Genomic DNA, 18377 nt, shown 5'->3' on the forward strand with positions numbered 1-18377 from the left:
GTTTAAGTCTCTAGAGATACTGATGCATATAGCAGAAATGATTGAGAATGGTGGGGTTTATGAATCCAGGGGTCCGCCCAGGAACCAAGAACTTCTCAAGCTATCAGTCTGCACTGCCAGTCAACTTTCTGTAGGGTTCCCCCCAGTGTTTTATAAGCCTGACGGGCCACCAGGTTAGCACTGCTTATTTACTTAAATATTTTCAAAATGTTTGCATTTTTTAAGACTTTATAGTTGATATTCAGGTATTAATCTTCCAAGCTTTCAATAATACATAATTATCAAGTGATATTTTCATATGTCCTGTCAACTTTATTTAACTAAAAATCATGACAGGCTGCTGGATAAATGACTGCCCTAGTACCACCGGGCTTAGCAAGTTTTCTGGGGGAAACCTTGTTTCTGAAAGAACGCAACTAACCTTAATCTCACTGTTTGGAAATATTTCTAAAACACAAACCGTGGCGGTGTGGAAACCAAAAGACCGCCACAATAATCTTATTAATGTAGCATTTATTTAAAACAACAGGTGGCAAGCCTGAACTAGACTGCATGCTGGCTACATGAGCTTAGAGCCCAATCAATTAAAAGCTGCTGGCTAACCCAGGATGAGTATCTAAAGAGCTGAAAAGCAAACAAAGTAACTATTCAGCACAACAATTACTTGGATAGTACCACTACTAAATATGGTGAAAGTTTATTTTATATTTTTGCTTAAATGTATGTGTGAGATATCAAAATGTTACAGATAAAGCTATTAGAACATTAATCAATATGTCCAGATTTTAGCAGCAACAGGAATAATTGTAGTTTTTTGTGTGAAATAAAACATAATCATGTTCTACATTTTAGTTGTAAATTTATGTGTAAATTATATCTATTCTTTAGACTGGTGATAATCTCAGACCAAGCCACACCAACTTTTAGTTTTATGTACGTTAAAACTAAAAATAAAATCCTACATGACGTTGCCTTCCATGCTTGTTTACATTGTCCATACGTACGGATATGTTTGGACGAGCTGGTGTGTGTGTGTGTGTGTGTGTGCTACAACCATCTTTCTAAGCAACAGGTTTCTTACTTCTTGCCTGCTTGCTCTTGCCTCTGCTGTTCCTGAACGCCATCGACAGCTTGGTGGAAGTCAAACACTGCGGAGGAGGGAGAGAGGGGACACACACTCTCACACACCTCAGAGAAAGCAGGACTCACACATCCACCAATATGCACACATTCCAGCGTTCACACACACATTCCCTTCCCCCCCACCCCAGAAAAACAGCAAAGAGGCAGAGCTGGCAGGGCTTACCTATGTGTGCTCTGTCTGAGATGATCAGTCTTTTGTCCCAGTCCGTCAGGCCTAAACATACAGAGGAATACCTTTAATCTCTCGGGGTCTAATGTGGGTGTAAAAATATGTATTTCACTCACCTTTCCCCTTGCCCTGGTTTTTCTCAGCCTCTTCAAACAGGCCTGGAAGGTGGATCACAACACCATTTCCTGAAACAGCCACCGATGAGACGATGGTTATATTCACAGTTTCTGATAACTTTGTAACAAATAGATAACCGATGTAAGGATGATCCAGGGAATTATACATTTGATTACCTGAATAATGTTTAGTATTGTTAAGAATGTACCAGTGTGGAAGTCTCAGCCTATATTGATACTCATTGATAATATTCAAAATTTACACATTTTGACATTGTGAAAAAAAAAAATGACCACATCGTTGCTTCCTTGTTTCAGATAAATACTCCACAATCCCACAGAGCATCACTACCACATGTCCAAACAAACTGCACATGGTCGACCACATTCTTGTCCAAAATGCACCCCAACGGCAACAAGTTAGAAAGTTACAGGAAGACCTTAGAGTAATCCCGGGTTATTAACATATAAAGATAAAGGTGATGGAATTTCATTGAATTTAAGATTTAGTCTAAAAACACCTTTTAGAAGATGTTGACTAATGAGGCTTTAAATACAAGAGTTGGGTGGACTTAAAGTTTTGACACAATATTTTGTAGTACTAATATAATAACAATAAAAGTGACGATAAGAACTATTTATTACTCCTTTCCACATAAAGAAGAAAAATTTGTACTGCCAAATTGCCCACAGTAAGTGCATTTAATCATATATTTAAATTAATTGATGTGTAATGATACTCTCACTGAACAAACAGTGGAGACAATCCTGAAACTCACAATCTCCACAATACGAATGGTTTTGGGTGATTTTAAACATTATTATTTAGAATGCACCATGACAATAATAAATCTAATTTTTTACTTAGGAAAATTATCACGATAAATGATAAACGATACAATAAAATCCCTCCCTTCACCAATAAAGAACAAAGGTAGAAAATATGGATGTGTCAAAAGTAAATGTGGAAACGAGACAAACTGAAACACTACAAGAAACTCTCCTTAAACACAGAAGCACTAAAGTGTCACGGACCCAGAAGAAGTAGAGAAGGAGACGCGATTAAGCTGCATGTTGAAGCTCAGATGTGTGGAGCGTTTGGGAGCCTTAAAGGAAGAGTTGGGACTCCATTAGCTAATGAAGTTAGTGCAGTTGAGTGGATGTGATGCAGCCCACAGCTTGGCGCCGAGTCAAGCTGCTCACAGTCTCTGTAGCAGTCATTAAAATGGATTTTTCACATCAAAAGGTAATATCTTAGTCAATTTGCTCTAAAAAAAAAATAATGAAGGACGCCCTTATTAGTGCGCCTGAATATGTGCACGTAGTTTGGATTTAAAAAAAAAAAGAGAGAGAGAGGGGAAGAGAGTGTGCTGCTCTTACACACCAATGAAGGCGGTGACTTTGGGGTTGATGATGCCGCTGGGTAGGAGGTGAAAGTCGTACTCCACAGAGTCCACCACCACTGTGTGTCCGGCGTTGTTGCCGCCCTGCAGAGAAGCAGCAGAAAGCCGATGATGAGGAGAAGCAACAGAAATACAGAGGCCTGCTGGACATTTTGTGTGTGTGTGTTTTTTTTTTTTTTTTAAAGAAACATTCAGGCTGAATCATTTGACGAGTAGCAGCAAGCAGCACACTTTCTGTTTGTACTGTTGGGCCCACAGGATCTTTCAGATATAACACAGGTTCAGTGGGATTGTTGGTATGTTGTTTATTGTCTGAAAAGATAAAAATGGTGCACACCCAAAACCAATCCTACATGTTCGGGCAGGACCTGGTGTTCCTATTGGCATGATCAAATGAATGTCTAAACCTCACAGCTCAACTGCTGAGGATTATTGACTTTCAGATCAAGGAAACTGTAGCTGGAGGAAGAATATTTGGTTCTCCAACGGTCTTCACCACCAGCTGTAAGAAATGACAAACCTGAATATCAAGGTTTTGGCTGTCATGTTTGCACAGAGGGAGAGATCAGTTACACCGTTAGCAGCATTTAATGGCCGTGCTGCTGTCCTTGTCCCACTACCCAAAGTCACCGAATAGAAAATCAGTTTATTGATCGATGCATGTTAGTGCAGTCTGAACCCATAATTACTGAAACGCCATCACTTAGCTCATTAACACTGAGCTTTTTACATGGTTACATCACAGAGCGGGACATCTGACAGCTTAGAGGTGAGGATATTATCACCAATCTATGAAACTAAACACTTGGATTACTCTAGGAGTTTGATAAAAAAATGCCACAACTAATTAAATTATAATCTGGCTACAAGTAGCACAGACCATCAGTAATACAACTCCCTTCACCTGTTGCTGCATGCTACAAGTCGAATGGCTGAAAGACCTTTCCTTCACTCAAAAGGAGCTCAAATCTTCTGAAATATTTCCAGTCACAAATAACACAAACTGTCACGATTAGCTAACATTAGCTTCTTATACTTGTCTTACTCTAAAAACTCAAAAATAAATAAATAAATAAAATAAAAAATGGACATTTAATAAAAACTACAGGTACTTCCAAATGTAGAGGGTGCTTACTCTATTTTACTCTTAAGGTATCAAAATCAAAAATATCAAAAAGCCTGTGAATTGACACTGAGAATCAGAAATTCTACGTTATTTTGGACATATATCAACACTCAGCTATACAATTTACAACATGCAATTATCCAAATGTTTCCTCAAAACAATTATAGATACAGTGCAGCAAATAAGAATTTACCCCTAACAGATTTTGCATTTGTGGGGTGGCTGTGGAGTAGTTTTCTTCAATAATTGTAGGTTTGATTCCAGCTTCCTCCTGTCACATGCCAATGTGGGCCAGGCACGTAACCCCACATCACCAACCGATCTGTGTGTCGGTGTGCAAATGTGAGAGTGTGAATGGGTGAATGTGGCTGTAGTGTAAAGCACTGGAAAACTTGTCACACTGAAATGTTTAAATCAAACTAATTTTAAGAGGAAAGAATAACCTAAGTAAATACAAAAAGAAGCTTTAGGATTATGATTTTATTTATAAACTTCACCAGAAGTTAGATTATGACAGTTATAATAAGAAAACATTAGAAACAGCTGGTGAAAGTACAAAACGAAAAAGACCTAAGCCAAATTTAACTACAGATCCATTTTTCTCTCTGTCTCTTTTGTCTCTAATTCATCCCTGGACCAGGATTTGCTCCCCTTTCTCCAGTCTGTAAACATAAATCAAAGCTAGCATGTGCTTTTACCACAGAGTTATTCTTGGCCAGCACAGTACCCTGTAGGTGTAGAGGGCAACACATGATTGGGAAGAGATGCCTCTCCTTTTTAGAAAGCACTTTTACGACACATCCCTCCCCAACAGAGCCAAAGAACTGTGCTCTGCTTCATAGGGTCCCGTGACCAGAACCTCATTCCAGTCATAACAAACTGAACTGTTAGTGGTCCGACACCTGCTGCTCTGCAGAGCTGGAGAGGCAGTACAGAAAAATTTTAATCATATCATGGTATGATAGGGTTCATATTAAAAAAATAACAACAACAAAAAAGCACAGTTTAAAAACTGGTACTATAAAGAAATCACTATCCTGGATATGACTGAGAAAAATATGATGAAATAACTCAACACTTTGAAAACATTTCCCAGGAAGGTATGAAACTTGTTGTGCTGTTTGTGGGTGTCACTATAATCAAGTGTGGTTTGAACATCGACTCAAAGTGAAACAGGGTGGTCACAGTTCTTAACAATTTTTACTGAAACGACCACTAAACGTATTCTTCTCTGTCCCTGGAGTTCATTTCCTCTGACTATCACTACATCTACCTGGACATTTTAGCCAGCAGAGGTAAATTGCCACATAAAACTTTCAAAATACATAAATGTAAAGGCTTAGAAACACGAGATCAATTACATAAATGTATATTTATACGTTCCACTGAGGTATGGGTATAAGATCGCTCTGGTGCCTCAAAACATGAACAAACTTTCACTTCAGTATTTTTCCTATTGCTAAAGTTCAGTGTTGTGTGGCATTAAGGCTCTTCCTGGGTTTCTCAACAAACCATAACCGACCTTGTCAATGTGCAACATCTGATATATTTCTTCAAGTCATCCTCCCAATCTTCGAAAGCTTGAGGAACTGAAGCCGTCTGTTTAAGGTGTAAAAGTTTATTATTGTTTGCCCTATTCAATTGAAAAATCTTCCGGATTTTACCTCATATGCCTACATCCATCAGACAGGGATTTGAACTGTTTGCTAGAAAATAAGTGTGGTAAAGCTCAATTTCAAACTACTCCCATTTGCTTTAAAATGGTTTGATCTTACACTCCCCTTACTTCTGATAAATTCAGTCACATTGTTGCACTTGTGGACGGTTATTAATGTCAACCTAACACTCTGATAAAGACAATGTAAAATGTCTTTCTTTGTTTAAAGAGAGAACGCTTTCATGGGAAAGAATTCTTGGTAGCACTTTATTTGAAGGGGTGAGTATAAGGCTGGCATAATTCTTGAAAAACCTCTTTCAGTTGTGAAAGAATTATTCCTTGAAAGAATTCTTTCACAACCGAATGACACTTCATGAAAGAACTTAGGACCACTTCGTATGAAGGGGTGTGCATACGACTGACATGACACTGTCATAAGCAAGACATAACATTTGTAATGAACATAAATAATGTTCATTACAAATGAACATTCTTGAAAAAAATTCTTCCAAGAATCCTTGTTCAAAGGATTCTTGTGAAAGGATTCTTTCACAACTGAGACTGAAGCTGGGTGGGGCAACAAATATGTTCATGTTTTACGAGCATGAAGTGCGTTTTGATGGTACGCTCACACAGTGTCAAAGTAAAAGACAGAACAGGAACTTTTGCTTCTGCAACAAGCCATACAGTTCAGCTGTAGCATTAACTCAACCCGTTATGATCACACACATATTTGTAATGTATTCTGGTCTTTGCGGAAGTATTCAAGTATTCATGTCCCTTTGTCACATTGTGTAATATTACAACCACAAACTTCAAGGTAGTCTGCAAGGGTTTTTTATGTAACATAGTGAAACAAAGTGGGCAAGTGCATCATGGAGGGAAAAAAGTGGCATGGTTTCCCAATTTCTTTTTACAAAAATGTTAAAACAATAATGAAAAAAGGCTTCATCTTCCTGGGTGATTTCTAGATGGTGCTTCAGTATTTCCACATAAAGTTCTTTCCTCGTAATTCTATCTATTTCATGAAGTGCACCAGTTCCTCCTGCAGCAGCCCCCCCACTCCTCCAGTTTCATCAGACATAGGACATGTCTCCAAAAATGAAGGTCTTTGTCCCTGTGTGCATTTGCAAACTGCAATCTGTCACTTATGTGTTTCTTTTGGAGAAATTGCTTCCTCCTCACTGAGTGGCCTATCAATCCATGTCGGTACAGGACACATTTCAGTGTCACCATATTCAGCCAACATCTTCATAAGCTCTTTTGCTAAATTTTGGGGTCAGTCTACACATTTTGGGCCAAAATACATCCGTCTCTAGGACACACAACCCGTCTTCTTCCTGAGCGTGTCAAACAAGAGAGCAGTGTGTTCCAGGAGTGTCCTTGAAATACTTTCCACAGGTGAGCCTCTAATTAACTCAAATATGTCGGGCAAGTCATCAGCAGTCTCCAAATCCGGGTAGCACTGACAGATAGAGATAGCTATCTAGATGCGCTACGGTAGGAAAACCAATGAGGTAGCACAGATCGTCAGAACATCAGAAGCATGTTCTTTATTTACCAACAGTGGACTTCTTCCTCCAGCTCTAGCTTTTAGCCTGTGATTAGTTTTCCTCATGGCTACAGATGGTAATGTTTAATCCTTGGTCCATGTCCATCAGCATGAATAAATATTAAACATGAAGAGAAAAAAAGCATGTACAAGTTGTACCTGAATATAAGTCTCAGGACCCACCAAACTATAAGAAAAAGTGTGACTTATAGTCTGGAAAACATGGTGCCCTATGGAAGCAGCTATAATAAAAAATTAGGAATGTCACAAAAGGACATGTCACAAAAGTTTTATTTGTATGGTTAGCCAAAATACTTTTGACCTCTTAAATGGTGGAGAATCAAAATTGATTAAATATCTTGATAACGCAAGTTAATTAACAACCATAAGAAGAAAATACCTTAGTTGTGCTTTGGGGGACGCGTACGTATTTCAGGTTTGACATATAGAGAATGTTAGCCTTTGTTTACTCAACGTCAAGGGTCAACAGAGCAACGGTTCCTTCTTCACACCTCGGTCTTGTGTTCTCGCAGAGAGTCGCCTTGGTGTTTTCACACTCAAACACCAGACTCCAAGGCAACAAGACGCATTAGTGTGCTTCATTTGTCTGACTAACACACAAAAACCTGATCCATGGAAGCAGAAGAAATGAGGGCGTGAGCAGGAAGGGAACCTGATGTACTAATTGCTATGCAATTATATTTTTTGAAATAACAATACAGTCTCACGCATTTTCTCTCGTCTACTTGCCGCCCTTACTCTCAGAGGCCTATGCTGTAACAAACACCAAGAAAAAAAAACTGCTTGCAGAGTCGATTTTATAAAAAGATCGATACCATCTCTTTCAGCTCACCACAGCATACTCACGTGTCAGTGAACCCCCTCGCCCCCCATTTTAAACGTACACATCCAACAAGGCATGGAAAGGAAGCGACGCAGGAAGCCAAAACCTGTTTTCTCATTTTATGTCCAGCTACGTTCTTGGAAAGACAGTCTGTGGAAAGACACTTAGAAGAAGAACTTGTAATGTCAACTTGTTATCAACAGAGTAAACTAATAGCTCTCTGAACACGGCAGATATTCGGAGCACTCCAAAGATAAACACCACCGTTATCCCCAGCAGGCTGAGGGAGATGGTGTTGAGCTTAAAAGTTTGGCTATAGAACAATCTTTGCTAATAATAACATTAAATGATTAGGCTGAGTGACTTGGAACAAGACTTCCTAAGCAGGAGAGAAATAAAAGCTAATAAACCAAAACTAATAAAAAGAGCATTTTAGCTGAGAGATTCAGAAGCCCCAAAGAAATCTCTACATTCCCAGATTGGCTAGACAAGAATCTATGTTGCTTTTTTATGACCTGGAAAATAGATCAATACAGGACGTTACAAGTGGTCTGAATACATTGTATAGTCTGCAACAGGACAGCCAGAATGCAGGCTTCTATTCTGATTAAATATATGGCTCTATGCCACTAACAGAAAAAAAGCTTTTTCATACATTTTACCTCATCCCACCTCTGTTGCTTTCACCAACGATCCCATCTAGTCTTTTTTTCTGAAGATCAAAGAAAACAATCATCCCAATCATAGGTAGAGAGCTGGGAGTCGAAACAGTCCAAGGCAAAAAGCTCCTAGTATGTCAGGGTCTCACCTGATTTACATGGAAAAGCCAGATCTGACGCCAATTTATGGCTCCAAGCTAGAGACATGAACACTTAACACACAAGTTGGTAATGAGTTGGCTTAATTTGCGCCGCAGCCATTTCCCGTCAGTCCAAAACAATACGGCTGTTTATCACAACACCCCCGATATCTGACTCAAATTTGCCATTACCGAATCATATGAGATCATTTTTGAGTGTTTATAATGTCAAACAAAACAAAAATCAGGCACTTCAGTGGAAAACCATCAGGGTGATCAGATAAAGTTGGACATCAGGAACAGTTTTAACGTAATTATATACAAGTTGGGGTTCATACAGCATGTGGGCATTGTGTTTGCCCACACTGCTCTTTCATTCTCATAGTTTGTTCGTGTGTGTGTGTGTGTGTGTGTGTGTGTGTGTGTGTGTGTGTGTGTGTGAATTACTAGCACATTATCTGTTACTGCTGATAAGACAGCAATGGCTTTAAGAGCTTATTGCAAACGAAAAACAGCCATCAGAAAACGATGCATGACAGTATTATTTTCCATAGTCACTTGTTCACCGCTCTGGACCTTATTTTTGCAATCATTATTCATACCGGCTTACACTGGTCTGTCTGCCATTTTAAAAACATGCATTACACAATACCCTTGTTGAATATGATAAACACCAATGCGACTTCTAATGCCTTCTGAAATCAAGACGGTTGTGACTCCAGCTATCCTACAGCATCTCAGGCTCTGTCTCTAATTCAAGCCTGGGCCTTCAGGGAAGTGTGGGTGAATCTGATTGGTCAAATATTTTGGCCTAAAGACTGTCTATGTATGGCACTTGGAAACATAATAGTCTGTCATATATTCCAGTACTTTGTGATACTGATATTTTGCATTCTGCAGAAATGCACAGACACTTACCTGCATCGTTAGCATAAGACGCACAGGCTTACAAGAAACTAAACTGCATACTGTAAATATCTTGTGTATAAATACATACGAACGGATACATACTTAAAGGCAAATTTAAGACATGGTTTTGTGTCATTACTCCAAAAAGGCAGGTTAAACCTGAACTCGACGATTCCAGTCATACATGGGATGAAGACGACTTCCTGCAGTGTAATAAATAAATACATAAGAATGGGGAAATATGAGGATTTAATTAAATAACTTTGGGACATGGCATTTTAATTGGTGCTCTACTGAAACTTCCACCAACGATCATCATCTCAGAGTTACAGAGAATGGTCAAAACAAGATAATCCACTGACTGGCAACTATGAAGACAAACATCAAAGAAACTAAACTGTATCAAGATGGTAGAAACGTGGGATTAAATCAATCATTCACTGCAACCGAGGTAAACAGGATGTGATAATTGAAGCCTCAACATGTTTAACCTTTAAACAGACAAGCCTTTAAACCTTTAAACATCAAACTGAGTGCCACCCATGTCAGCTGAGAGAATCCTACTTTACAAGTTCACCAAAATAAGACATTATAGCTCCATAGAGATACTTCAGGGTAGTGGTAATAGAGTAGAGTCAGGGGGGATATTCTTGGTCCACTTTGGGCGATTCACTAACAACTGGACATTGTGCAGATGCCAGTCAATCTGAGAATTATTGCTAACATCAATGAATCCATCTCTTTTTGGCCAAGGTGTTCCCATCGTCAGATGAGTATTTCAAGGAGGACATTGTGCCACGTCAAAAGCTAAAATTACTTTGGGACTGTTTTCTTGAACACGGCATGAGTTTACTGAACTTCATCAGCCTCCACAGTCACCAGATCTCAATCCAATACTAAACCTTTGGAGTGTGATAGAAAGAGAGATCTGCTTTATGGTTGTGCAGTCAACAAATCTGCAGCAACAGTGTGATACCATCAAGTCAGTATGGACCAAAATATTGAATGACAGCATGTTGAATCAATGCTGTCAAGAGTAAATAAAATCGGTGTGCATGGGTACAGCACAACCCATGTATGGGGCCGTCACAGGTTCTAGTCCCAGCTTGATGACCTTTAATGCGTGTCTTCCCCATGTCTGACCACTCTCAAATAAAGGTCACTAGAGCCAATAAAACCTTTCAAAAAGAATAAATAAAACCATGTGTGATTTTTAGAACAAACCAAATCATTAAGTCTGATCTCATAAAAGTTGAAGGATGTAGCGTTTACAAATGTATATATATTATTTTTTACATACTTGTTAAAACTATCACCATGTTGTGACAATATAACATGAGACAGATAATCTGTGACAAGATTGCTCTCCTCCACCTCCTCCTCAGTGCCACTATTGGTGTCTGAAAAAAAATGCACCACTACCAGCCAAAAATAACTAATCAGAGTCACGAGGAGTGTCTTTGAACTGTTAATCAACCTGATGTTCCTGCTGCTAAATGTGGTAATAGCGGAAAAACAACTTATTGTTACAAGAAAACCGTTTATCTGTCATCATCTGTGGCAATGTCAAATGGCTTGAGCATTCATGGCATCCTCTATTGTGGTAAACAAGCTGTAGCATGGCAAAGAGTATGTGTGTGAAGGGTGAGTCCACTAGTATGATTGACAGCGTTAAGACACTCCTCCTGGCTCTGATCGGTTGTTTCTGTCAGAGATGTGTTCAGATGACAGCAGGTCTAGGGAGAAGGCCGAGATTTTTTTAATATGTTTTCACACATTATCTCTTATTTTATACTGTTATGACATTGTGATAATTTTATGTAAAAAAAAAAATTTAAAGTTACACACATACTGTTGCTATAATGTAAGCAAAATTGTAAGGATTTTTTTTTTATTTGCTACTAGAACATAGCACATTTGCTGTCAAATTCTGTAGCCTTGCATTGTTTTTAAATCATACTTTTAGTTGTTTTCACCTGATAATGTTAGCTTGACCTAGTATTCAGGCTTGAAACTTTTTTGGCACTGAAAAGCTGTTGCAAATGAAAAGTGGAATTAATCAATAAACTATTCAATTAACTTCATAACTTTTAGAATTGCTTATGTTCTTCTGTAATTTAAAAATGTCAGGGTTATCTTTCTTAGCAAAATATATCTCTATTTCTAAAACACTAAAGACTTTTGAATAGTAATCATGTATAATAATAATCCACTATAATCTGAACGTATTGGGAGTCTCAGAAGAAGGTGTTGCTCTGGCAACAAAAACAGTCCTTTAGTTAACTAAACAACTAAGTGTTCATTGTAGCTAAAACATAAAACAGACTGAAGAGTTGAACCTTGTGGCTGCTATATTTACCAATAACTATCATTAACTATATTACATCTACATTGCAGGTATTTAAAGAGCTAAGCAGCTAGCAAGAATTCAAGGTGACTTTAGCAAAAACAGAGCAAGTCTGTCTGATATTGCTTAGACTGTTAAAACCAACGCTGCGTTCAAGAAATTTCTGCAAAACTGAAGAAAACGTCAACATATCGTTCTGATTCTCATAGTGCTTAGCTTTATGCTTAATGCTAACCCTGAGAAAACACCTGACGTATAAATGTGTAGCCGAACTCCTCTCATCACTGAGCGGGAGAAATTGTCAGAAACTCCCACACTGGAAGTCGGAAGCTGTCAAGGAAGGGTTTTTATTTCCGCTTGGCTTCCCCTAATTAAACGAGGTGACATGAAAGCAGCGTGACTCCGACGTGAGGGAAAGAAGCACCGTTTAGCTAGCGACCAACGGTTACCTGCGGGGGCATTTACACGGTAACAGCTGGCGCTTTGTAGCCCGAGGGCTCACCTACCTGACATCTGCACACCATGTCCGCGTCTTGAGCCAGGAGATCCACAACTTTCCCTTTCCCCTCGTCACCCCACTGAGCCCCGAGCACCACAGTCACTCGGTTGCCAACGGGCGGTCTCGGTAGTGTCCGCTGGCTGCTGTTGCCGTCCGAGGCCTCGACGGATTCCCGACTCCCACTTTCAGACATTTCTGCTGGGTTTCTCCCCCGGCTGAGAGACTGTGTTGTACCGAGCAGCTGCCTGCTGCTTCTGTCGCCCCAAAGACAGAGAAGCTAGAGGGAGCTCTCTCCCCACAGCGACGTTAGGAGCTGCGGAGCAACGCTCTCTGCACATGCGCGACTGCTCGAATTCCAAAATTTAAAATCCTGAAATGTAAACGGAGAGCTACAAATAAACACCTTTTGGTTGCTATTTTAAAATAACCAAGAACCTGCTTGTCTAAAAATAAAACAATAAAAAAATAAAAAAAAAAAAAAAACAAAAAAAAAAAAAAAACACGTTAAGTGAACCAAGTGAAGTGAAGTCATCTGTTCTACAGCTCTTCTACAATTTCAGGTGACACTTTAACTTGTGGAGGTGTGTTCATGCTCAGGAAGAAGTGATGTAAAAATAAGAACAGAAGCAGCATCTGTCACCCTTCAGTTAAAATTAAACCACAAATGGAGGAACAAACACTGTGATCAAAGTCTTTCTTCTATGATTAACCATATGTGTTAGTAACACTTTTAGGATATAAGTTTAAACCCATTTTCAATATTCACAATTGATCACAAAGTCTTTGTTTTCTTTTGTGTTTCTTTGTGATATTTGCAACTATTTATGGATCTCTATTGGTTATGTGCCAATATTTCTAATTCTCACATAAATTTAATATATAATTTCATGATTAATTCCAAACCTTCCTGTTTGTCCTGTGTATGTGAATTAAAATAGACTCAGATAAACCAATTGAGTGAATGTGAATCTTAGCAAACAACTATCAGATGAAACAGAACTAGATGTGAGAACCGCACATAAAAAAGTTAAAGAAGTTCATAGTTGTTGAGTTCTATTAAAAGCTACACAATGTCATAAATATAAAACAAAGACACGGTTGCATTTATTTAGCTACAAAGGAAATGACAGTGTCATTATGGTTTGTTACATTCATTGCTGCTTTGCTAAAGTGGAAAAATGAAACACAGATCACATTTAAGAATGTTGTCTCCGTCCTTGTAGTCCCCAGTAAGTTTCCATACTGGTGTTTAGATCTGAACAATCTTAATAAATTTAGCTAAAATAACTTAGCAGATTTTTTTCTTTTGCAGGGCTTCTGCTCTGTTTTTTTTCTGCCAGTCTGGCAATCTGTCTCCCTCTAGTGGAAATAAAAGGTGTATATATATTTAACATCAATTTTAATAATACAGAAATTTTTAATATCTATCTATCTATCTATCTATCTATCTATCTATCTATCTATCTATCTATCTATCTATCTATCTATCTATCTATCTATCTATCTATCTATCATTTCCTGCTGCAGATGGAGATCACGCTGTACGGATCACATCACGCCTGTCCTCTCATCTCCTTTAGCTCAGCATGGGACGGATGGTCTACTGGGGAGACGAGAGGAAGCGGTGAGCAGTGGGGTCACGACTTAGCTCTGCATTAGCAAACTAATGTCACATTTCCACTGTGACCTCGCTGAGTGAAGGGAGTCAGAAGGATGTGCCCCTGTCAGAACATGCAGACTCCAGGGATCTTGCGTTCCCACCAAATGGTTTGCATCAAAGGAAACCAGAGTGTGAGAATTGTTTTTCTTTTGAACACATGGGTTTCATTTTCTGCTTTGATTTTTTCATTTTTAACCAGAAAAACTACCCTACTGTCAAAGTAAAAACAGCTTAGTTTTTTTTTTTAAACAAAATAATGATAATTATAAAACTAACATAAAAGATGTGATTGCATAGCTATTTTGCGTGAATTTTAGACAATTTTAGAAGTGCAAAGCTGGCATAGAGATGGGAGTTATTAAAGCAAATGTGGTTTTTGAGTACCAACTGTTGGTCTGTATGGACTATATAGCTTTAAATAAAAATGTATTCCACATTTTTAAGATGTTAGTAATAAAAATAAACTAATGTTTCATTTTCCACTCAATTCCACACCTGTGCACTACTTTCTTTAAGTCTATCAATAAAAACCTTGAAAAATACACTATTTGTAATGTTACAAGAATAGAAAAAGTTCAGGGGATATCAGTACTATGATATATAGAAATTAAAATATATAAAATTCACATGAATGCAAAATAGATAAACCGATAAATATCTGATGATATGCCATTAAATGTGTAATTTGTTGAGATATTTGGGTTGAAAATGAAAACAGGTGAGCTATAACCAATGATCAGAAGGCTAGATAAATTGTATAAATCATATGTCAGCAAAAAACAAAAATGTGCTGTCTATGGTCGAATATGTTCACTCAAAGCGTCTTGGTAGGGAACTGTGTCAATTTCTATTTTATCCAGCAGAGGGCGATAGCGACACGCTGTAGATGCAAGCCGCTCGGGTCAAACATCAACGAAGAAAAGACCCCCTTCCTCCCCTCCCTAGCAGCTTTATTATTAACCTCCACACGGGGTCATTTAGGTTGTTTTTTAATTAATTAATTTATTTATTTAACAAACACCTTTATGAAAATGTCTCCGCTGCTGCTCAGGGCCTTCGTGAACGAGCGGCTCACGGCGGTGCTCGGAGAAATCCTGGAGGTTTTCGAAGGAGCGATCGCCAAATACGAAGAAGAAGCGTCCAACTCCAAGCAGGAGATCGATCGGCTGCAAGCTTTGCTGCTGGAGCTGCAGAGTCAGAGGACAGGTGTGTTCACCGCTGCTGACCCCACGGGGCGGACTGGGTCCAAAACACGAACAGCACCACTGTCCAGATCCGACAAAGCAGAAGAACCAGCACGGTTCTCCTGGTATCTCAGCATGTCACTACTTCCAGCTTCTGCATCAAAATGTTGCTTATTGCATTATTGTAGGCTTTTACTGTTATCATTCCAGCCCTTCACTCCATTTATAAAACCCCAAAAAATACTACAACACTGCCTCTTTAACTCATAAAGTTTAAAATATTATATGTATCATTATCCAGGACAATTCTACCATATCTTAGCAGTAGCAGTAGATGCATGTCTCTCTGTGTAGCTGTGGAAATAAACTGGCTACAGCGATGAGATTTTAGAGTTATTTTCTAATGTGTTTAGTTTTAAATAAGAAATATATAAATACTTTCATTATTAGGTAAGTGTCTTTACATTAAGATATATGTGACACAATGGAATGACACAGGAAGAAAGTATTGAAGAGCTGATCGATCACAGATCTTGATAATTTCCATCGCTGTTGGGACTCTTACCTGTACCTCAGGTGAAGCTTCCTGTTTCACATCAGCTGGTAGACCATCCACGGGTTTCCTGCTGGGTGAGAAAGTGTTTTGGTTGACCTCTGGGACTGAAGTTACTCTTTCTTTTTCTTTATATCTCCTCTGACGTTTTATTTTCAAATACTGGTTCGCCCCTTTTATCTGTAGGGGTTTTGTGCAGGTCGGAATCTGTGGAATTTGGTTGAGGTATTTTCCATGCTTGGATCAAAACAAAAGAAAAAACAGAGGTTTTTGTAATTCCAGGCTCGAGTCAATTTCCCATTGCTTATGGATGCATAAAACCTTTAAAGGTTTTATGCATCCATCTAGCTGCCCAGATCAGTTGGCAACCTGGTGATAAATGCGTTGCTCAACACGTGGCAAGACGAATCAAACCCAAAACTTTGAATGAAAAACAACTTCTCAACATTATTGAGCCATGGATTCCCTATAAACCGCCATCAGTCCATTCATTTCTCTGTCCATGGATGTGCACCAGTGATATGTTTATTGTGAAAGTTATTACTTACATTTATAAAGTTGACTAAAATGGACTCTGGAAATCTGAGTTTGTAATGATGCGGATTTTGACATGAAATATGTGTAGGAAGCTGGGATTTATAGTTACTGCTGAACCATTGATCCGGGTTGTGTTAAACTATGGAATTAAAAAGAAGAGATAATCCCAATGTTGGGATTTAACTGTTTCATATTTTGTACCAGAAAAATGTAATATTTATATTTAGGTTGGGAGAAGTAAATCTTAGAGGTTTGGATTGTTGAAGGAAATGAACAAACACCTCAACGGATATGAATATGCTGCCACATTTTCTTGTTTTCTGGTTGATATTTTCAAGAAGTATGACTGCGTTGAGTGTAAATCAAGGACTTAAAAACTAAAAGGTTCATTTTGTCTTTCAGACGTTCCTCAGACCCAAGACCAAACTCCTCGCGAGTCCCGGCTCCGTGAGGGAACCCAGTGGATTCCGGAGCTTCACCACATTAAGGAGGAAGACCACGACGAGCTCTGGGCTGCCAATCAGGACGAGCGACACCAGCCTGGCGTCGATGAAGATGCCTTAAATCTTCCTCAGGCTTCTGTCGGGGAGGAGCTTGAGCAGGAAGACGCAAAACCACCCAGGCATCGTTGGACTCAAAACTCAGAACCCGACGAGTTTCAGGAGCCCCAGGAAGTGAAGCCGGCCGAGGTCAAGCCTCCTCCACAAGACGACACCGTGGCCGTTTTTCCACCTGACCTAATGGAACAGGGCCAGCCTAGCTTCGTCTCGCCTAGAGACTCGGATTCATCCCACCTGAACTCACCCGGAGCCGACTACCGGTGCTCTCTGTGCGGCGACTGCTTCCCCTCCAGCCACCTCCTGATGAACCACGCCTTCCAAGCCCACTCCAGGGACGTCGGCGTCCTGTGCGCCGTGTGCGGCGGGACCTTCGAGTCCGCCGAGAGCCTCGAAGTGCACCGCCGGTCCCACGAGAACTCCAAGTGCTGCCCCCTGTGCGGGAAGCTGTTCAGGAGCACGACCTCGCTGAAGGAGCACATGGCGGGCCACGCGGGCCTGAAGCTGCACCGCTGCCACGTCTGCGGCAAGGAGTGCCGACGCAAGGGCGACCTGAAGATCCACATGAGGATCCACACGGGCGAGAAGCCCTTCTGCTGCTCGCTGTGCTGCAAGAGCTTCACCCACAGCGGCCACCTGAAGAAGCACATGAGGAGCCACACAGGAGAGAGACCGTACAGGTGTGACGTCTGTGGGAGGGGCTTCCTGCAGAGCGGCCACCTCAAATCCCACCTGGGCACCCACGCTCAGAAAAAGTGACAGGCGTGCTTTATATGAAGAGAATAACTTTATAGAAGAAGCAACTTGGTGACAATTTAATTTTTTTTTACAGTTATAAAGATATTTATATTTGCTGATTTTATATATATATATATATATATATATATATATATATATATATATATATATGTATGTATAAAGTTAATGATGTATTTAATTTATCTTAATTATTTCAGTTCAGATACAAAGTTTCTGAAATTCCTTTTATGTCATCAGAATAGCTAGTTACATTAATAATCCCGGATGATATGAAAAGTCCTTAGCAAAACAAAGAGACCTTATTTTTGTTCTTATTTAAAGAGTTTTAATTGTTTATTTAAGGGTCCCTGTTAGTATTTATCACAGTGGAGACTATTCTTCATGGGGTTCAATAAAATTATACTTTTACAAACATTACAAAAGAGGCTAAATGAAATGCTTTGAGATACAAACAAAATCAAAATACAAAATTCAAATCAACTGTCTTCAACAATTGTAACATTTCACAAAAGGACATCTTGGAATATCTTAAAACACACAAAATGAAAATAAAAAAATCTCAG

General features: G+C 39.3%; 2 protein-coding genes across 2 annotated transcripts in view; one reads left to right on the forward strand and one right to left on the reverse strand.

Annotated features, from left to right (window-relative positions):
• adss2 (adenylosuccinate synthase 2) overlaps nt 1-12905 on the reverse strand; it is a 26473-nt gene extending 13568 nt beyond the window's left edge. The window contains exons 1-5 of the mRNA XM_015020807.1: nt 12572-12905; nt 2813-2915; nt 1429-1497; nt 1307-1357; nt 1082-1148 (exon numbers count right to left, since the gene is read on the reverse strand). Of these exons, the coding sequence (XP_014876293.1) occupies nt 1082-1148; nt 1307-1357; nt 1429-1497; nt 2813-2915; nt 12572-12757 (476 nt within the window). The 5' untranslated portion in view covers nt 12758-12905. The remainder of the gene's footprint in view (nt 1-1081; nt 1149-1306; nt 1358-1428; nt 1498-2812; nt 2916-12571) is intronic.
• A 2213-nt stretch (nt 12906-15118) lies between these two features.
• On the forward strand, nt 15119-17929 carry LOC106938672 (zinc finger protein 628-like). Its single transcript, XM_015020805.1, has 2 exons — nt 15119-15430; nt 16901-17929. The coding sequence occupies exons 1-2, from the start codon at nt 15250-15252 to the stop codon at nt 17812-17814; spliced, it is 1095 nt and encodes a 364-aa protein (XP_014876291.1). The 5' UTR covers nt 15119-15249; the 3' UTR covers nt 17815-17929.
• The last annotated feature ends 448 nt before the right edge of the window (nt 17930-18377 follow it).

The sequence above is a fragment of the Poecilia latipinna genome, unplaced genomic scaffold, assembly GCF_001443285.1.
Source record: "Poecilia latipinna isolate Pla-1442-1.1 unplaced genomic scaffold, P_latipinna-1.0 Scaffold2663, whole genome shotgun sequence".
Classification (NCBI taxonomy): domain Eukaryota; kingdom Metazoa; phylum Chordata; class Actinopteri; order Cyprinodontiformes; family Poeciliidae; genus Poecilia; species Poecilia latipinna.

What these genes read in the sequence shown, in the direction of transcription:
- LOC106938672 (XM_015020805.1), top strand. Translation starts at nt 15,250, where the DNA reads ATGAAAATGTCTCCGCTGCTGCTCAGGGCCTTCGTGAACGAGCGGCTC. An exon ending in GCTGCAGAGTCAGAGGACAG is followed by an intron (nt 15,431 to 16,900) that starts GTGTGTTCACCG and finishes TTTGTCTTTCAG; the next exon opens with ACGTTCCTCAGACCCAAGAC.